Consider the following 22,505-nt stretch of genomic DNA (forward strand, 5'->3'; position numbering starts at 1 on the left):
CATCCCCTTGTGCATGGGTTTTCGTGTGTGTGTGTGTGTGTGTGTGTGTGTGTGTGTGTGTGTGTGTGTGTGTGTGTGTGTGTGTGTGTGTGTGTGTGTGTGTGTGTGTGTGTGTGTGTGTGTGTTGCAGCAGCGTGGAAAAATTGAGCGGAGTAAGAGGGAGGGGAATGTCTACGATTTTGAGTGCAGGAGAGAGCAAGAGGATGAAGAGGTGTGTCTGTTTGTATTAGATTAGGTTTCTCACACGCACACGCACGCACACACACACACACACACACACACACACACACACACACACACACACACACACACACACACACACACACACACACACGCACATGAACACACAAGCCAACACACTGCACTCACAGTGCCATCAAAGGAAGCAAGCAAACACTCAAAAATGAATCACAATCACAGCGGGAGAGAGTCAAGGTTAAGGATTCTTTTATCATACAGGAAGAATACTCACACAATCAGCCATAATACTATTATAAATAATGTATAATATATAATAATTGGAAATACAAATGAGTAATAATTCCTCCCGTTGGTGGAAGATTTTACTGAAGCAGCCATATTTCTTATTGATCTGTATATACCTCCAGGAAAAATGATTGATCCTCCAGCTGCTCATAGCCGGCCAATTAGGGCTCATGTCACATTCATCATCCTCATCAGGCCTTCGAAATGTAACTCGGTTCGGTAAACAGACAGTTTTCTCTCCAATTCTCTTCATATTACAGACATTTCTGTGCTGTTAGTGATGAAACAAGCACAGCCTGTACTCTGCGCTTTATTGACAACACAGACAGCCTTGCAAACGTATCCTCCAATTGTGCACTTGTGCAGTCGAGTGCTCGGAGTGTCCTCTGAAGGGCAGAGAAATCTGTCCATGTCTGAGTTCAACGGCGAGATTGTTTCAAAATGTATTAAAAATAAATAAATACCAAGAGGACCAAAAAATACCCCATGAAGAGTAAAATTCATATATTTTATGAAGTATTATCAGCAAAGTAAAAGTACTTGTGCAGAAAATATTGGAACCCAAAGGTTTAATCTTCAGGAAAACAATATTTATTTTATTTTATTAATGAGAAAAGTAATTAATAACTGGCTGTAAATGTTGTGGATTAAAAAGTGTAATATCGGCCTCTGAAACGTTGTAGTGTTGAAGATTAAAGCAGCAAAAAAATACTTAAAGTAAAGTGATATCACGCATTGGTTGGTGAACGGCTGTTATGGAGCCTTATGGAGCTAAGTCCCGCCCACAGAGCTGTAACCTGACTGCACCACAGGCCTGTCAATCAAACAGACACGCCCCCAAAAACAGGTCTTCTTGAATCTTCTTTTCTAATGAATGAGGGATTATTTTCAGATGGACCTCCAGAAAACTAAGAAGAAGGAGTGACTTTAGCCAACAACACCGAGATAACTGATGGAAAAAAATATTATGGGCTTCGAATTTCATGGGAGAAGTTGAATGGGAGTCTATGGAGCCAACCTCTAGTGGCACCCGGTGGTATTGCAGTTTACAGCGTCTGTGGGATGAACACAGTTTGGTTCGTCAGAATTCATCTGCGTTCACGACTTTGCTGGATTACCAACAAAGTCAGACTTTTCTTATCATCTCAGATGTTCACAAGCCAACAGATCCAGATCCATCCGGCTAGAATATCCAGAGTTTATCCAGATTTCAGAAAACAGGAATATATAACGTTTCCATAGCGGGCAAACCTTACCTCAATATCTTTATAATGCACATATAAATGCATTTAATGTCACGGCTTTTACATAACTTACGGTTCTCGGTTTGACATGAAACAAATCTTAATGCAGCTTTAAGTGCTTCTGTTCCTCTTGTGGTTTTTTATCATTATGCAGACGAAAAAAATTCTGTCTTGCCTCCTTAAGCTGTGATCACACTTTCCCACTCACATACACCCACTCACTGTGTCCATGCTGCTCTTTATCTTCCGCTGCCTATCTCTATCTTATCCTCCTCCTCCTTCCCTTTCTGTAGCAGCTCTGTCACTTATCTACGCAGAAATAAAGAGTCGCTGCGTCTTCCTTCTCTATCTCTGCCCCCTCTGGCCCTTTTTTTCTGCAGGCCAAGTGCAGCGGGACTAGCAGCCTTTAATGAGATCTATGGGGAAATAACCCCCCACCAAACACACACACACACACACACACACACACACACACACACACACACACACACACACACACACACACACACACACACACACACACGCACGCACGCACACGCACACACACACACACACACACACACACACACACACACAAGACAGCCGTGTCGTCATCTAACTTCTCTCTACATCTCTTTCTCTATGAAGCACTCCCCCTTTCTCTCTCTGCAGCGGTTCAGAGGAAGAGTGAATTCAATTCTTTTAAGCATCCCTCTCATCCCTCCTCTTCCTCCCATTGTCTTCATCATCTCTCCCTCACACGCTACACCCTCCCTCCCCCTCCCCTCTCCATTATCTCGGCCGCCTCCATTCACCTTTGGGGCTCATCCTTCCATTAACATACAACCTCTACAGTGATGTAGGGAGGCCCGGTGGACTCTGACTGTGTCTTGAAGTGTTGAGTGGTTCACATATCTTGATGAGGCGCTGGGAAATTTAAAAGAAAGAAAGAAAGACTGTGTGTCTTCGTGAGGCCAAATCCTGCCTGAGGGGCCACTGCTTCTACTTCAGAGTTTTACAAGAATTCAGCTCAAGTCAAACAGCGGAGAAAAAAAACAAAAAAAACCTCATTTGTTTCACGCTGTTTAATGCACTCGGCAGGCAAATGCCAACTCGACTGTGTGTGTGTGTGTGTGTGTGTGTGTGTGTGTGTGTGTGTGTGTGTGTGTGTGTGTGTGTGTGTGTGTGTGTGTGTGTGTGTGTGTGTGCGAGTTTGACAATCTAATAAACCTGCAAACGAAACCGCCTTCGCCACCCGCTGTGACGGTTTCATATCAGATGCAACAGATCTGACTGAGTTAATGGAGCTGCTCCTTTCACATCAGCCACCGGTTGAAGAGGGATCGTATCAAGATCCACAAGCACAGCCGAGTCAACGGTTTCATACCAAAACGGCAGAATAAAGCTATTTCCGGTGACTCCCGTAATATATGGGTGTTTCAGCGCCCTCTCCAGGACACAGACATCCTCATACCAAAACAACCAGACAGGTCTATTCCCAAACAAGCTGCATGAGTGTTTCAGCGCCCTCTACAGGACCCAAAGCGTCCTCAAACATGAATGTCCAAAGAGCTCAAATGACATATTTGACCTCTGGAGAATACTAGCCACAGCAGTACCGGACCTTTGTTGTCATGGTAACAATAATAAACACATAGTTAACCACAGTTTGGTAAGAATAGGCACACACAAAAAAAACAGTTACTTTTCGGAAGAGATCACGGTTTAAGTTAAAAAGGCAGATTGGTTACGTAATGTGCGTTAAGTATGATTGGAGTTATGTTACAGATGTTAGTAAGTGAACCTTCACTGACGAGATCAGTGAAAGCACGTCGGGACGTTCATTCAGCCAAACCGTCATTTAAAGGAGCAGTCAGTAGGATTTAGAGAAACCTGGTGGTGAGGCTGCGGATTGCAACCAACTGAACACCCCTCACCACCTCCGGTACCCGTTCATGCCAGTAAATCCTTCTAAATTCAACACATTAGTGCTTTATAAAGGTCGCAATAAATGTAAATATGGATCACATTAAGGTGCCCATCCGTCCGCGTTTTATAAAAATAAGATTACAAATAAGACAATATGAATACGATCTCTGAAAACACTTCAACCAAATGTCGGCCACACATCTGATCTTGAATCACAGAAACTGTGGGAACGCCGAGGGGTTGAATAATGAGTTTTTCTTCAACACAGTTTTGATACGCCACAAGTGCTTTGACCTTTCGCAGGTAGAAATAAGAAATGACTGTCGCAGTGCAAAATAATATTCTGCATAACACCGTGACCTGCCTGTCTCTTTGAGACGCCAGATAATAGATAGATGATGCTGCTGGATACTGTAGTGGACTGATAGATCTCTCTCTCTCTCTCTCTCTCTCTCTCTGTGTGTGTGTGTGTGTGTGTGTCTTGATTGACACTGACTTGACAGAGATCCTGCCGGCCTGCACGGCTCTATTACGAGAGTTTTAAAGCGTGAAGGTAAATGTGGAGAAGGGAGGCATCCCCCACATGTTCCTTCTCTGAGGAGAGATGTTAACTTTTGTCATGTTTCCTCAAATAACCTGCAAATCCACACAAAACTGTGGAAGGAGGTTCCTCAAGCAGTCAGTCAAAACACAAATGCACTTCGAGTTTAATGCTCGAGCTCCAGAAAGAAAGATAAAACTCCACAGTCCGAGCTGTTTTCTTTATGCCGTTAAGTGCCTTTAAATGAGGACTAATGAACAAAATATCTTCCTTCACACAATATTTATTCTTTATTAAGTAATTTTAGCCTCCCAAAAAATAAACCTCAGGCTCTAAATGAAGACATCTCCTCTGACTCGAGTGTAAATGCAGTTGGACGTGCAGCAGCCCCACTGGAGACGTGATAGAAATTGCCGTATCAAAGTCAATTGCCGCAGGTCAGTCTGTAATCAGATGCATCAAATGCATCATTTCAGAGATGCACGTGACTGATTGGTGATTATCCGACATCAGAGCAACATTTCTGCCTCAAAAAAATGAGTCGAACAATTAACGGTGTTTGTGTGTGTTTACGAGAATCCTCCTGCATGTCGTCACTCCGTCATCCTCCCTCGATTCATAACATCTGCATTTCACAGTAAACTCCCTCGTCTCATTACAACACAATTAACAACCAATTAGAGTTTATTGTGGGATGAATTAGCTGACATGTAGAACAGGCCTGATGTACTGGGAGTGTAAAAGGATATTAGTGAGAGGAGGACCAGAAGGAAAAAATAAAAGCGAATATCACGGGGTTTTATTTTGAAAGAACAAGGTGACAGTGAGAGAAGGGAAATAAAAAATGGCCGTGGGAAGGTAGAGGCAGGATATGATGACAGCAGGAGGAAGACAGAATAAATGTCAGAGCTACGACGGCGGGTTATAACTTTAAGGACCTCGGGAGAGTCGCTGCGTCTTGGCAGGAAGTCTATGAGGTCATGTTTTAGTCCTGTCATTGCTTAATGTTTATCTTTACACAGTTAATCATGGACCAGAGAAGATGAAGACATTATAAATGTAACATGAATAAGACATAAATAAGTGCACATTAATACCAATAAATTGAACTAAATTGAATTAATACCATTAAACTGTTCTTATTTAGTAGAAATTGCATATTTGTGTCCGGCTCATCTGTAAAACTGATTATTGTAAGATTATGATGACAAGCCTTTTAGAAAACTTTGTGTAAAAAAGAAAAACAAGAAATATATTAATAAACAGCATATCTAGCAAATCAGCGAAATCCATTGGCATTCAATTACTTTCAAATATATTCACTTAATTTATTTTGCACATTTTCACAAAAAAAAATATTTGGAGGCAAAAACAAAAGATGAAAGACTTAAAGACTGTAAATACGTAGCTAAAGTCCAGGAATGCTTTGATTTTTATGTTTGTGTAAATCATTTTAAAAACTGAAAATAAAATGTGAAAAAGTGTAAAATATTGAACCTTTAAGGGATGACTGCAACATTGAATGTTTATGAGGATATAAGTTGAATTTCTTAATTAATCTTGAGGACAGTACTTATTACAGGACATGTATTGTTTTTGTTTTTTTTACAAATTATAAACGTAAATGCAAAAGATACAGAAAATCAAAGTAAAATATTGCTTCAAAGTCGACATCAGTCTGTATTCAAACCCTCCCTGAAGTGCCTGTTTTATTTCTGTGTAACTTATGTCTCATTCCACCTTTATTTATTTGTCTGTTTAACTTTATCCATCTGAATCTATCTCTAACTCGGAGGCCTTAACTACCTCTCTGCTACCTTCCATCTGCTTTGATCTACTTCCACCTCTGTCTACTTTCATTTACCTTTATCTCTGTCTTCTCTGTACTTTCATCTGCTCTCCGTCTCCACCGTTTTTCCATCTGTTGTGAATCTACCTTTATGTGACTGTCAAATTTATCAAGTTTTTTGACCCCCAGGTTGCCAGCGAGCATTCTCGTCCCCCGCAATCACATTTATCCATCTTCTTCACAATGAAACTTTGATGCTGATTTGTTAGAGGAAAATGCATTATTTAGGGGTGGATCTAAAAAACACAGAAGCAAGCACACACACACACACACACACACACACACACACACACACACACACACACACACACACACACGCTGCTGAAAACACCCATGCACAGATCAATAATAAATCACGTGGCAGTAAGAGGGAGGAAGAAGCGTTGAGTGAGGCATTTATAGTGCACTGCGATGGTAAATATAAAATATGGACATGCGTACATACACAGGCAGCAACAAACACGCTTATTTCTGTTGCAGCTTTATGTTCCTGCTGATGATTTGTGAAGCGATCAATGAGCACATCGCAGGAGGTTGAATGGAGGAAACCGATCCCTCATCAGAGGAGAAAACAAGGCAGAAATATGTCTAATGTTTAAATTTGTATGTGTTGCTAAAGTGCAGGAGAGCAGCGTTTGTAACTGTGCAGCCGTGAAGTCCGTTTAGACCAAGCGGCAACGCAGCGGTGACGTCACCCGTTGGTTTGCGAACGCCCGTTACGAAGCCTCGAGTTATAGAATTTGGCCGTCGCCATCTCACTAGTTCGGAGCGGTTTGGAGAGCCGGACGTGACCATATTTGGGCGAGCTGGACTGATTAGAAACCCAACGATACGACATCCTGCTCACGGATAGCCGTAACCTGACTGCACCACAGGCCTGTCAATCAAACAGACACGCCCCCAAAAACGGATTGTTGAAGTTTATTTTCAGATGGACAGCAGAAAAAAATAAAAATAAAAAGAAGGCGCGACTTAAACCAGCAAAACTGACTCACTAAATCATAGAGACATTTTATTGACTGAAAATGTTACGAGAGAAGTTGAATGGGAGTCTATGGAGTCGGAGGCTTTTGTGGAGCCGACCTCTAGTGGCACTCGCTGGTGTTGCAGCTGAAGACACTTTCACATCTGCCTCTTTTTTCAGAGCCGGAAGCTCACATCCACTTTTATATGGAGTCTGTGGTTTAGAAACACTCCTGATGGAGTTGATGTAAGAAGACCGCATCTGGGAAACGGAGAGCGACGGCAGATCGGTCCATCAATGACTCTGAACGACCCTCCCCAGAAAAAAGAGGGCTTTTCACGGCGTGTTTTATTGCACCATTTAAAAGCTCTTTGGCAACATTAAGCCAGCAGCTCTCTTCACTCCAGCTTCGCTCTCTTTGACTCTCTTTGGATCCTTTTTTCTGCTTGTAGTGTTTTTTTGTTTTTTTTAAATCAAATTCTTGCCCACATATCCTGATTGCTCTCACACACATTTTGGCTCTTCTCTCTCTCTCTCTCTCTCTTTGCCTCACTCTTCTTCCTCTGTGGAAGCTGGGTCACCTTGAAAGTCTTTCTCTCAGATCAGTTACTTTGCTGACAAGTATTTGCACTTCTCTCAGTTTTTCTGCTGGTGATGCAGAGAGAGAGCAATGCGGCCGATGCTCTGAGACCTGCAGCGTGTCCTGGTTTGACTGAACTGATCACATCTGCTCAGATGGGTGATGAGACGATCGTCCTCGAGGTCACGGAAGACAAACCCGCCGCTGTCCAAAGTCCCAGACGGCCGTACGTCGAGTCAGTACGGAGGCAGAAATGTTCTACAGAAAAACCCGAGGTGACAAACGCTTCTTTTGAAGTCCTGGCGGCTTCCTTGTTGTCGCATCTTTAAAACTTTCTGTTTCTTTTGATTGAGGTTTTTACTTTGCAAGAGGAAATCTATCCACGTATCCAACTTCTAACACCCACTCAATGATCAGTTCAGGTGCATTTTTATGGTGTTTTTTCCTAACGTGCTGTCAAAATGGTGAAAATCTGTCTCTTTTGTTGTTTGTTTGTTTGCTTTTAAAGGAGCAGTAACACACTGGGGTCGAGAGGTCGTCTGAAATGTTGCTGTCTATCCAATTTAAAACATAATTTGGTCCCTTTTCTGCATGTGAAGGACTTGAACAAGCGCATCTGTATTGTCTATCTTCCCGAACTCCCACGGACAGTAAATACAGAATGCACGAAGGAAGCTGAAGTTACACAGTAAACGTTTTCTACGCGGTGCTGCCGTCACAGTTTCCTGACCTGACTGGGAGGCTGCACGGTGCGGTAAACCTGAGCTACTTCAGCTGCTGTTTCGCCAACCTGTCTGCCAACCGTCTTTGGGTTTCGGGGGGAACGTTTCCGTAGCAACTGCACGTCCAGATTTTAGTGAAAGCGTCAATCCTAACTGCAAGACTTTTGAAAACTGGAGTCAATCAAGAGGACGAGGGATAGAAATGCTGTGCAGTCCCACGCAAAGAGGGACACCTGGTCACCCATCGTTGAGGCCGATGGGAAATGTAGTCAGCCAGTCCTGTTTGTGAACCTGTCAGTGGTTGTTTCTGTGTGTGTGTGTGTGTGTGTGTGTGTGTGTGTGTGTGTGTGTGTGTGTGTGTGTGTGTGTGTGTGTGTGTGTGTGTGTGTGTGTGTGTGTGTGTGTGTGTGTGTGTGTGTGTGTGTGTGTGTGTGTGCGGCGACAGCAACTGACCGTTTGCTTTATGTCTGGGATGCCAATGCGAAACACCATCATGGCGATGTGGGCGTCCTCAGATGGCACCGAGCTGCCGCTGCGCTCCTTCAGCCTCCTCTGCTGCTGCTGCTGGATCTGATTGGCCGGCTGCTGCTGCGTTGGTCCGGGATTGGACGAGTAGGGGTTTGTTGTGTGTCCAGGGTTCCCCGCCCGCATCTGTCTGTCCCCGGCGGGTCGTCCCGCCAGTTTCCCGGACTGCCTGTGTCCCTCGCCCCTGCCCCCCCTCGACAGGCCTCCTCGCCTGACCTCCTCCATCATCTCCTCCTCCTCGTCCTCCTCCTCCCCCTCCAGCTCGCCGTTCTCCTCCTCTTCCCCTACGTCATCGCGCTCTTCCTCCTCCATCTCTTCCTCCTCCTCTTCCTCCTCCTCTTCCTCGTCCTCTGCCCCGGGGTAGAGATGTCGATTGTTTCCCAGCATCCTTTGGTGCTCCTCGTCGCTGGACAGGGGGCTAAACGGCATCGTCATGGCGACAGAGATGGCGGTACCAGTGGCAACACCATCGTTCTCAGATAGACCCTGCACGGGAGGAGAAGAGACACTCGATCAGAACAGAGACAAACTGATGAGGAAGGTGAAGTTTATCAGCAGAATTATTCTCCAGCTGTGTCCAGGTCCGTCAACATCCCTCGTATAAAAACTCTGGTCTCTATGGGAACAGACAAACAGGCAGTACCTCTATAACTAGTGCTCGATGCGGGCCTGTACTCACACTTCTACATATTACTCTTTGGTGCTCCGGGACTTTCTCTCACGAGCTGCTGGAACTCTTTTCTGTTCTCTCCATATCAGGTTATCTGGGTGATTCACAAAGGCCCTAAATAAACTACATTTCCCAGGAGGCACTACGTGACGCTCACCTGTTCCTGTTCTCGCCTGCCTCCTTTTTTTTTTTTTTTTTTTTTATGTCGGCAGCTAGTCTAAAGAGAGTTTCATGAATATAATGTTGTTCTCCAACAGCACACAAAGACAGCAGATGATAACACAAGCAGAGCTACAAAAAGTCCAAATCCCATCCAACCAACCAACCAACCAACCAACCAACCAACGAACGAACGAACGAACGAACGAACGAACGAACGAACGAACGAACGAACGAACGAACGAACGAACGAACGAACGAACGAACGAACGAACGAACGAACGAACGAACGAACTAACTAACTAACTAACTAACTAACTAACCAACCAACCAACCAACGAACGAACGAACGAACGAACGAACGAACGAACGAACGAACGAACGAACGAACGAACGAACGAACGAACGAACGAACGAACGAACTAACTAACTAACTAACTAACTAACTAACTAACTAACTAACTAACCAACCAACCAACCAACCAACCGACTAACTAACTGACCAACCAACCAGCACTAAACGCAGGCCAGAAAAAGCAAGCTAACGTTACCATCTCTGCTCGCACTGAGGAGTTAATGTAACATTAGCAAAAATACATGCAGCTAGAATTCAGTTTAAATCCAAAACAAACCGAGTATGTGAAGATTTATTTATTTCATTATGAACAATGTTGTTTATTTCCCCAAATGTATGCACACATCAAGTATTCAACCAGCTAATACGACCTGAATGACCTCCAGAGTTTATAAAACAAAACAGTTGAAGTCACTACTAGTCTGCTGAATGCCACAACTTCCTGTGTCTGTTACAAATTAAAAGCCCCTCGTTTAAAATAAAAAGCCCGTTGGTGTTTCATACACGGTCCAGCCACATAACAGGTTTGACCTCCTCTTTTTATTCCAATAATTCAAATGGTTAAATAAGTCAATGTCGTAAGTCTCCAAGAGTCTTTTATTCACCGTAGAAATTCAGAATTCAACACTTCATGACTCTGCTGACGGCCAACATGTGAATAAGGGGAATAACTGGCACTCCTTTTTTTTTTTTTAATCTTTTTCCCACTTCAAGCACAGCTTCTAATCCTCGTCACATGATGACATCTCTTCACACCTCACAAATGAATGAACCTCCTTCTGCTGTTAATTTTTCAGCTTCCAGACTCAAGAATCCCGTCGCCTGTAGATGTCTGAACCTTCAGAGACTTCCTGTCTCTGTGACACACCAGCTACTACGCCACATACTATTACTATACTGAAATAGCTTTCTAAGGGCATAGTATTGTAGTACTTTAGAGGCGAGTACCACACAGTATAATATGTAAATTAACAACCATGAAAAGCAGCATTATTGAGGCTGAATTTACACTCTAAGATTGAGAATAAAACCTTAAAGAGAGAAACCTCTTTTTTCTATAGATGTAAAGGACGTCAGAAGACAGTTAATACTGTATTTTTGCAAATATTGTACCAAGGAGACCCGAGTATAATGATGTCAACTGATTCGTGCTATTTATACGCAGGAAATATCAAAATCCAGCAGGTGAAAATGTTTCTTTTGGACACTTTCTTCGTGACATCTTCATCCAAACACATAAACTTTGCTAAATTATCTTTCTTGTCTTTGACTTTCAAATGACTCCGTAATTTTCTGTGTTGCACCTCTGTCCGGACAAACTCAGCCTCACGACAGATACGAACGTAAAAATAACAATGTTACATCCAAGTGCTTTCATATTTCTCGGTCGTGCTAAACAATGCAGCTTTGTGGGCAGCACAAACAAAAACCTACGCTTTAAATCTTGCTGTGCTAAAGCTCCTGAAGTCTGTATCTTTTAATAATTTAAATACTACAAGCAACAAAAATCTATTAAAATACATGTGAGATAATTCTGTCGTTGCAGTTTCTGGCTGAATGAAAAATAAATTGTTAATTGTGCCTGGAAGCTGTGTGAAAAAAAAAAAATCAATGGACTAATAATCTTCGCCTGTACACGGCTCACGTCTGCAATACAGACACTCCTTATGGACATCAGCACTTCATGTATATATATATATATATATATAAAAACATACACTCTGGCTCTCACCATTGTCCCTGAGGGAGCTGAGAAGCCACTTCAGAGCGCCAGTGAGCAAGATAACAGATCTGTCCCTGAAGGCCTCTGCTTGGCTCTGGCACACTGTATTCAGGATTTTCAGCACCACTACACTCTGGACAGCTCCACACAGAACCCAACAGCTGAATAACAAACGGCGAGAGGGACGAGGAAAGCGACCAAAAAAAACAAACAAAAACAGAGGAAAATTCTCATTTGAAAGTAATTTCACAAATTTATTCGAGTGTCTGTAATTATCACTTTTGCAGAGTTCTGATTTACAGGCAGATTTAGAAACCTCGTTTACCGCCGAGCCGAAAACTGTACGACAAAAAAAACCACAGCATCAAGTTTGTTTTCATTTGACTTTGAATGAATATCAGAATAATGAGGCGACTTTAAATTGTAAATGCACTTGTGCTGTGCTGTGCTGTGCTGTGTGTGTGTGTGTGTGTGTGTGTGTGTGTGTGTGTGTGTGTGTGTGTGTGTGTGTGTGTGTGTGTGTGTGTGTGTGTGTGTGTGTGTGTGTGTGTGTGTGTGTGTGTGTGTGTGTGTGTGTGTGTGTGTGAAAGATGAGGCCACTGAGAGACACAGGGGGAATGAGAGCCACGCTGTGATGGGGAAAAATATGTTGTACACACATAATGTCGAGGCTTTCCTCGTGGGACACTGAGCGGGAAACAAGTAGCAGCTGTCCCACTCAACAAGAAAGCTAAATATATAAAGAATATAAAAAGCTTTGGTGGCGTAAGAAAATTTAAAACAACAACAAAAATAACAGTTACATGCATGAGGCAAAAGATTTTCCCTCTAAGATGTCCTAAAATTGTAATTCCTCTTTAAAAAAAAATAAAAGCAAGATAGTGAGGGAGGGATTATTACACCTTTCTATCATGTAGCTCACTCCGAGGATTTTTTTTTTTTTTTTAATGAATAATCATTTATTTGATGCCCGTGTAGAAATCTGTACCTCGATCTCTGCTGTCTGGAGGTAAAACCTGAAATAAATGAAAGGGATTTTATAGAAAATTGGAAATTAGCGCTGCAGTGCTTCACTCGTTCTGACAAAAGAAAAACCTGAATTTGAGGCTAAACAGCTTGTCAACTGGCTTCTTTTGTGTTTTTGCAGAATATAATATATCAGTCTGACCTCACTTCTCACAAAACAAATAAACTTTGTGTGACAGATACTGATTCGCTGGCGACGTTTCAGTCTCCCAAATTTTTGAAAGGCTGTTTAATAAAGAAACAGACGAGTGTGCAGCAAACTGTAGAGCACGACATCCGGACTGTATCACCCACTAATGTAGAAAAGAAATGGAAAATTATTCATATTATTGATGCATTTACCTTTAAATAGCATTGTAAATATTTGTCTTCCTGCTTCTTCATCTTTTGGCTTGTTTAACTCCAGATTAGAATGTCTAATTTTATGATTCAACATATGTTTTACATGTAAAATATTAACATTTACAACCTACAATCATACGATTAATGTAATGGAGAAAAATATATAGTCCAAATGGAAGTACCTGAAATTGCAGCGCTTGAGTTTTTGATCAGCTTTAACATTTTAAATCACCCAAAAAGGTTAAATCACCTCCTGTCAGTATAAAATAAGATAAATGAGACTTTAAGTCAAGCAGTTTCTGACCATTTAAACGGAGCGCCGGAGGGATTAAGTTGAAGAAAGCTTGTGAGACTAAACAGAAAGAGAGAAGACGACGGGGGAGGAGAGAGGAGGCTGGAAACCAAATGGTTGATGAATAAAAGAGACAAGAGACAGAAAGAAAGAAAGAGAAAGCAGCGAGCTTTCTGCAGCCTCGTCAGGAAGCTGACCAACCAGAGAGGCGTGCACCTACAGCAGGTATGATAATAAATGGCAGCGAACAATCCATATTTTTGCATAGTGCTGAGTAATCAAAGATAACGGAAGCTATAAGAGGAGGGGATAAGACAAAAGGAAGGGAGAGAGGAAGAGAAAACAGATGAGCAGAAGAGAGATACTGAATATAAGAAGGAAAATGAAGAGTGTGTAACAGCTCACGAGGGCCAAATAAATCCTGGGAAATCCATTAAGGTTAAAACCACGTGTTAATGATGGCACTTGAGGAAAGAAGAAAAGGAGCATCGAATTTTGTAAGGATAATTCATCTGGGAATCATAAATATCTAATATCCTGATGTTAGAAGGAGTCAGGGGATCTTAAAGGTCCTCCTCTCACCACCTAGTGTAGATATTTGTACCAAATTATTATCATATGGAGACATTGAGTCATCTGAAGAGTCGTCCAGCTGGTGGCGCTACAGGAAACATTAGAAGAACGCCAAAGTCTGAAGGATTCGTGCTTTAAGGATCATGAAAGTCCGTCCAAAATTTCATCAACCTAGTTGATGTTAGTTCGGAGCAGTTTGGAGCAGGAAGTGACCATATTTGGACGAGCTGGGGGAGGAGCCAGTGGTGGATCTGACCGATCTGATCGGAAACCTGACGATACTACGTCCCGCCCACCGATAGCTGTAACCTGACTGCACCACAGGCCTGTCAATCAAACAGACACGCCCCCAAAACCAGGTCTTCTTGAATCTTCTTTTCTAATGAATGAGGGATTATTTTCAGATGGACCTCCAGAAAACTAAGAAGAAGGAGTGACTTTAGCTAACAACACCGAGATAACTGATGGACACATTTTATTCACTTTGGATTTGATGAGAGAAGTTGAATGGGAGTCTATGGAGCCGGAGGCTTTTTGGAGCCGACCTCTAGTGGCACTCGCTGGTATTGCAGCTGAAGACACTTCCGCATTAGCTTAATTTTTCAGACCCGGTAGCTACGAACACTTTTATATCCAGTGTAAGGTTTTAGCTAGGGGGTAAAAAAAAAATATCAAGAAAATGTCACATGGATGAAGAAGACAGGAGAAGAGTGAGAGGAAAGGCGAACAAAGACACAAAAGAAAAAGATACGACTGCAGAGATGTGATGGAACAAAGGAGCGTTGAAGGAGAACAAGAAGGACGAGAGTTGAGTGTGAGAGGTGGCTGTGAAATCAGAGGTGGGAACTCTCAGGGCCGACATGGATGAGAGCAGAGAGGAGAAGATGGAGGAGGAGGAAGAGGAGGCGGTGAGGATGAAGGTCAGGTTGAACCACGAATATCACAAAAGTTGCCAAAAGCCACAGCCAACACTGATATCCACTTTTTTTGTGCCTTTTTTTACACATTTTCATGCCAAAAAAAACCTGAAAGGAGTCACACAATTTTTTTTGTAGGATTTCCTTCTTGTTGTTTGGCTTTGAACGCTCGGCTGAACGGTGTAACGACATTTATTTGACGAGCTTCTTCAAGCAGGCATAAGGCAGGTTGTTTTTTTTTATTGCACAGACATACCTTGAAGCTGTTCAGTAAAAAAAAAAATCCACCCACACCACGCAGTGATCATCAGCCTTCTGGAATAATAATGGAGAAGTGGATGGCGTGACAGACCTGTTTGTCACGCAGTCTTAGCTCTTTATTTATGTTGCAGAAAAAACCCAAAGGTGAAGTCAAAAAGACCTCAAAGTTTTGAGAGAATCACTCATCGTCAATTAAACCGGGACAGGTCAGGACGGAGAGACAATGATGAGAGAAAGTGATAATCAGCTCCCGAGAGAAAAGCCGTGACTCACACATAAAAGACCTTCATAATAAACAGTGGGTGTGTGTGTGTGTGTGTGTGTGTGTGTGTGTGTGTGTGTGTGTGTGTGTGTGTGTGTGTGTGTGTGTGTGTGTGTGTGTGTGTGTGTGTGTGTGTGTGTGTGTGTGTGTGTGTGTGTGTGTGTGTGTGTGTGTGTGTGTGTGTGTGTGTGTGTGTGTGTGTGTGTGTGTGTGTGTCTATCTGAGCGACGATGAAGAGGGCCGATAGAGCGATTACATATCGCTTAATGACAACAAGTGATAATAATCATCTTTTATATCTGTCTGTAAAAAATAGAAAAATAAAAGGTGTTTATCTCTGGCTTCCTCGGAGAACCGTTTCGGTTTCAGGTCGGACCGTTAACGCTTTCGGTTCCGGCTCGGCGACTTAAAACCGCATGAAGCCCGCTCGCCCCTCGAGCAACCAGAGAGGGAAGAACTAGAGGAAGGAAAACCTCAGCCCGAACCAGACTCGGAGGAAGGCGGCCGTCTCCCTCGACCGGTTGGGAATGAGGGGAGAGCAGAGAGGGAAAAGAACAGCATAGAGATCCAAGACAAAAATGTGTTTTTAGAGTCTGAATCCAAGGGAGGAATTCGTGGGACGCCATCTTGCGTCAGAGTTTTTCCTTCGGCTTCGTCCAAAAGTGACAAATTCCACCAAGAAGTACATCTAAAAGTCCCAACTTAACACGTCCTTCATTTATTGATCTTTCGATGTCCCAGTCGGGATCCTTTCGGTACCTTCAAGATGGAGCAGCTTCCTGCCGCTGTTTCCACTCTGTGCTAAGCTAACTTAGCTATCTGCTGGCAGCGTAGCTTCATGTTTACCTCAGAGACGTGAGAGCAGGATCGATTTTTCTCATCCAGCTCTTGGCAAGAAAACTGAATCATCCCTTTAAAATGTCAAAGTATTCCTTTTAAATGTAGTAATTTAATTCTTTAAAACGTGCTCGGATCAATAAGCGCTGAACGGGCCGAGTTCGTCGCGCATGCTAAGTGATTCGGATCGGTGAGTTAATGGACTTTTTTTTTTTTTTTGCCCCGCTGCAGTCACCGAAGCTTCATCTGTACTCCTGCAAACATCTGACAGCTCTCATATTTATCTGTTGTGTTTGTTTTTTCAGTTTCATATTTCAGGTGGTGTTATTCACACACAGGCTGTCGGTGTTGATACGCGCTGGACATCTTCTTGTGCAGTTTGTGGGAGCAGCTTCCTGTCATGAATTTCTGCTCTTCATAGGCACCAATAAAAAACCCTCACGGGTTTGTTTCATGTGCGTCTGATCCGTCCTCGTTCAGCAGTAATGTTTTGCTCTAAACTGGAAGTCTTGAACATATGAATTAATAGTAAAAACACAAAACCTTCATCATCAACTGATACAGCAGCTGAGCACTAAACATGAACAACTTTTTAAATCGAGGCTGAAAACATTTTTATTTGAGCTCAGTTTGAATCATTTTATACTCTGAATTCTTAGTGCACAAATAAATCAGGATTTATTGGGGCGGCACGGTGGTGCAGTGGTTAGCACCGTCACCTCACAGCAAAAAAGGTTCCGGGTTCGAATCCGGTCCTGGGCCTTTCTGTGCGGAGTTTGCATGTTCTCCCTGTGCTTGCGTGGGTTCTCTCCGGGTTCTCCGGCTTCCTCCCATCATCCAAAAACATGCACCTCAGGTCAGGTTACCTGGCGCTGCGCTAGTGGCAGCCTGCTGCAGCATCTCCCCCCTGAGAGCCCCCCTGCTGTAGTGAAGACATTTCCCCTCGGGGATTAATAAAGTGTATAAAATCCTAAAAATTATTTTTTGATTGTTTAATCATGTCTTTTATCTTTTTACATTTTTTTTAATATTTGATTGAATGTCTCCTCATAAAGCACTTTGGGTGGTCGCTTTGTACGAAAGGTGCTTTATAAATAAACTTGCCTTACGTTACCACCAAATCCTGATGTTCAACATCTCTTCTGAAAACACTTTTATCGGAGTCTCTGCTAGTTTTAGCTGATTTTAAGGATCCAATCTTATTTCTTTTATAACCCGTTTTAATTTGTTTTATAGTTATTTATACCATCATTGCGTTGTTGGATGTTGAAGGCTTGTTTGTTTTAATGGCTTATTTTATGTGAAGCACTTCAACGTTTAGAACATTCAAGTTCAAATAGAGTTTATTACTGAGGAAGAGGCTCAAACATCTGGAGCCGACGTCCCGTCAGAAGGAGCCCCCGAAAGGTTAAGACACGTTAGCGTTGGCTGGTCGCCGGAGCGCTCAGATGCATCGTTTGCAGAATTTACTCGAATCAACAACATTAACATCTGTTTTTATAAAAGGACGAAGAAGCTCTCAGGAGGAAAGTGGCACGTTGAGCAAAGCTGCGTTTTTGGCAAAGTGGGAATATTGGATTGTGATCTGTGTCTGTTAACTCGGTTACCAGGTGGAAACGTAATCCGTCTTAAATCCCGTCTCACACAAACAAACAAGTGTTGCGGATCGCTGGAAAGCGACGGGCCGGAGACGAGAGGTTTTCGTGGGACAGAAGTGAAGAATCGGAGGAGACTTGAGTCTCGACCTGCTTCCATCCAGCCGTCTGCGATGCCGTCAAACGACTGAGATCTCCTCCAAACACACGTATCCTCGCATGCTCTCTCTCTCTTCTTCACCCTCCCTTGTTATGTAGGACATAGTGTGGATATAGAGAGATATTTTCAGTGTCTTGGTCCCCAGGAAATTTCACTGGGAAACTTCCAAAGAACAGATCGCCCCACTTTCCTGCCACGAAACTGGAACGGCCAATTTTCCCTCCCCTCCTTGTTTGACATCGAGACACACACACACACACACACACACACACACACACACACACACACACACACACACACACACACACACACACACACACACACACACACACACACGAAAAAAGAAATCGCACCCTGTTGCAAGGGCTCACATGCACCGCCATGCACCCCCCCCTCCCTTTCTCCCCCCATGTAGCAGTAGGATACACATGGTGGAAAAAAAGCTAATGACGCGTGTGAACTCTGACCTCTCCGGTCATCCGGTGGGATCTGTTACGTCACACAAAAACCTGAACTACCCGAACTCGTGGGAGCTGCAGTGAAGCAGAGCGAGGCCACGTGCTCTACGCTCGCTCCGATGCAACTGACCCTCATGCAATTAAACTGGGGTGAGCGCCGGCGGAGGAGCCTGGCTGGAGTTTGAGAGGGGGGTGGGGGGAGAGGGGAGGAGAGGGGAGGGGACATAAAGCAGCGTCACAGCCGGTTTCATCACGCAAACTTGCAGCATCAGTGTCAGGACGACTCCAAAAAAAAGACATTTTGGTGCCCCAGAATCTCCAACGCACCGTCCATCTCGTACGCTCGACCCGCAGACAGGAACACCTGAAGCAGGTATAATCTTTACCATGCTCATAGTCCAAACGTTTGCAAGTAAACATTCACCCATTTTTGCACAACACACAAGTGACCATAGGGGGTCGATGGAAATGTCGACGTTTGAGGAAAATCCGAACAAACAGTTTTCATTTGGAGCGTATCACGAAGAAAACTACTCCAACAGCAGTGGTTCTCAGCTGCTGCTTATTTCAAGTGCATGAAAGCATTTTTCTATTTTGTTTATGAAATGGTTTTGAGTGGCTTAGTGAGGAAGAACAAATGTGAGTCCTGAGTGATAGGACACGATTGTCGAATATTTGAATAGTTGTTATAATATGATAAAAAAAAAACAACTATTAGTATCTGCGACAGTCGGCAGTTTTTACTGGCGCCTGGTTGTAATGCACCACTCCCGTCAGAAGGTGGCGGGAATCAACTAAACGCTGCCTGCCAGCCGCCATCACACAACATGAGAAGAAGAACAGGTTGCTGCCGGGCTCCGGAGATTTGTACGTAAAAATGTGAGCTCAAACGTTCTGGTGCGAAACATCCGAAGACGAGTACAGCTGTCAGAAAAGTTCTGTGAAACTCCTGGAAAAACTCTGCAGGTAAAGCTTATCGAAGTCAAGTCATCAAATCACAGAAGACCTCAGGACTCATCTTCTACCATGAGACGGTAATCCATCCAATACTTGTTGAGATATCTCCGTCCAGAGGTTTTACAGTGAAGATGTGAGTGAGTCTGAAACGACATAACGAGCGGAGAAAGGAAACGGAGCGTGAGCTCCTCCTGAGGGCCGAGACTGACCTCCTAGCCTGTTTTCTCCCTGTGGTTCAAACCGCGGTTACTTCGGGCTACCGAGGCCACGCCGTGACTTTTCTCGGGGAACTTTACAGTCCGAGCCGCGTTTTTATTTCCTCCAGACTATTAAGGTCAACGTGATGAATGTTAACCGCGAGCGACGACGGCGCGGTCGGACCGAAACATAATTAGCGACAGTAATTTATAAAGATGTTTTTTCTGCCCCGCAGCTGGAAACGTGGTGAGGTCACTCGTGATGGTGATTTGTACACAGATGTTTCTAGGAGACGTCCCTCAGCGACCGGGCGGCTCATTTGCTTTCCCCATCGATCACACCGAGGTCGGGTTGTTTACTTGTCAGATCCTGACAGCTGATGAATGTCAGATTCTCCGGTTTCACCGAGCAGCCGGATGCAACCAGAGCGAGTTGTAAAAGGTCCTCTGGTCCTGTTTTTAACGTTAAGAAGCTGAAAGGTTTTACTGCATCTGTTAAGACAAGACACTAAACTAAATATGGAAATGTTTGGCGATTTAAAAAGTCGTGCATTTGCGTTGCATTTTCCAAAGATTCGAATGAAACGTCATAATAAGAAAGTTTTTTTTTTTAGCGTGTAAGATTTTACACTGAGTTTTAGATTGCAGGTTAAACAGCATGAAGTCACACAAGTGTGTAAAAGAGGCCTGCATGTTTAAGAAAGCACAACAGGGAGTTACTTTTCAGATTTGTGCCACTTTAAAAACTCAAAAACACCCTCAGAATGAGATGGAAGCGTGTTTGGGAACCAGGAGATCCTTCATGGATCATTAAAACCATGAAAACACTGCAGCAGCTTTTTCCTATAAATCCATCGGGTGTCACAAGAGAAGAAATTGAAGATATCTTGTTTAATCCCATTTAAAAGAGTTTAAAACTCAAAGATATTTAATTAACAATCACACACGAGAGAGAAAAGCAGCAAGTAATCACCATCCATCAGCTTTGAAAAATGATCGTAGCGATGACTTTGTGTGGATGGATGAACTAAGTGTGACAGTATTTATCTCCAGGATGTGAACGAGGTCTCTGTGTTCGTTATAAAGCGACTCTATTCTCCACAGTCGATCAGCTGAGGGAGCCGCAGAGCCGAGATCGCAGTCAAACAGTCTGCTAATTAATTAGTTTTATTCGTCATCGCCACTAAATCTCTGCGGGACGGTACAGAATCCCATTTCTGCTAGCAGCTATCTGCACCGAGCTGAGTAACATCCCAGAATCACACTGATCTGAGGAGCCCGCTTCGATCTGGGGCCTCGCTGAGGGGCCAATATGGGGCTATTAGTTGGCAGCACAATGGGGGATGGAGGGGGGGGGGGGGGGTCCTGAATAAATAAAGCACAATGGGAGTAGCTGCAGGGGAGGAGACCGCCTGAACATATGAGGGGCCGTGAAATATTAAAAGGTGGATGCTGCTCCGCCCGCTCCGGGCGGCGGGCGGCGAGGACGACCATGTGACCACCTCCAGGTTCTCCCTTCTTTCTCCTTTTTCTAAAGAAAGCACTTCGCCGGTCACGTTCCCCGGAGCCGCCGCTCTGCTTTCTCTCCACGTCTTTCTGAAGTGTTGTCAGAAAGTGCCGAGCGTCAGCAGAGTCGACGTAAAGCGGCGGGGGAACGTTTGTTTTTGATCCGGACCCGCCGGGAGACGACCGGCGACGAGCGCTGCAGCTCGCACCAGTTTCAAAAAGGCAGCGTTTTATACGCGACGCCTTCCGAGCTAAAAATTTAAAAAAACAGGCGGGAAAAGAGGCGCCGACATCCGGACCGAGCTGTCACCGTTTAGTAAGAAAAAAAGTCTCGTCTGACCGACGCGCCGAGAGTTTCTTTAAGCTCCCGTGCGGCCCGAAGCAGCTGAGTCAGCGTTTCTTGCAGGAGGGTCGAGTCGTTTCAAGACTTCAGAACGAGGAAGAAAATGGATTCAGCATCACAAACGGGTCCATTACTGGGACGCCCCTTTAACCCCGACGTGGTTCCACGATCACTCACACCACGCGTTTCATATCCACCTCAAAACCTCTCTGCAGATTTCTACTATTTATTATAACACTGATACGACAATCAAATATCAAACCGGACGTTTTACTTAATATTTCCATGTTTACGTGAGAGGCGATTGTTACACCTTTTACTCCACATGTAGTTAACATCTGTTGGTTTCGTTTACGTTGCAGCATAACTGTTTTTACTAGAATGTGAAACATTTTATTTGCTTATAAATAAATTTAAATATATATAAATATACATATATATGTTGCGTAATAAACCGCTTCACCTCCTCGCCCTGCTCTCCAACACGTCACGTGACGGCTGTTTTAATCTAAGTTATGTAGGCCGATCAATATGTCCTCACATCACACGGCTCCTGTAGGTTGGATCTCCTTTAATGCGTGTCGTCCATTTGTTATCCGGTTTTATTCTCTTCCTCCTTCATGTCGGTCGGACTGAACTTTTCCAGTCATCAGTCGCTCTTCAATGAAACATGTCAGTATGTTGTGTAAATGTTTGTCCACTGAGCATTTTTGGGTATAAGCCCCGCCTCCTCTTCTCTCCTCTTTGCCCGCCATGAGGGAACCCCCCCCCCTCTCCCTCCACCCCCTCCTCCCCGATTCCACTGTTACTATAAATACAGCCAGCTGTGTTTCCATTATTAATGCAGCAAACCTCCTCTGGCCTCAACACCACCGACTCATCATCAAATCACAAAAACAGAGAGAGGACACGTCGCAGCTCGACGGCAGACCGGTTTACAAGTAAAGTGATCCGGAGGCAGAAAGGCCGAGCGCCGGTTCAACACCTCCAGAGGTGGCAGAGGGAGGAAAACTAAATGAATGGAGCACGCTGCATTTTCATTCTTTACCATCG

At 43.8% G+C, this 22,505-nt stretch overlaps 1 protein-coding gene across 5 annotated transcripts in view; it reads right to left on the minus strand.

The window, feature by feature from the left end:
• Positions 1–22,505, minus strand: part of shank1 (SH3 and multiple ankyrin repeat domains 1) — a 66,804-nt gene that overhangs the window by 38,605 nt on the left and 5,694 nt on the right. For all 5 annotated transcript variants that reach the window (XM_069717549.1, XM_069717548.1, XM_069717547.1 and 2 more), the window contains exon 2: positions 8,748–9,305. In XM_069717549.1, the coding sequence (XP_069573650.1) occupies positions 8,748–9,254 (507 nt within the window). In that variant the 5' untranslated portion in view covers positions 9,255–9,305. The remainder of the gene's footprint in view (positions 1–8,747; positions 9,306–22,505) is intronic.

Source organism: Brachyistius frenatus, unplaced genomic scaffold, assembly GCF_029030835.1.
Source record: "Brachyistius frenatus isolate BFR_SWC_R1_liver_20210118 unplaced genomic scaffold, ASM2903083v1 Contig_176, whole genome shotgun sequence".
NCBI classification, from domain to species: Eukaryota; Metazoa; Chordata; class Actinopteri; family Embiotocidae; genus Brachyistius; species Brachyistius frenatus.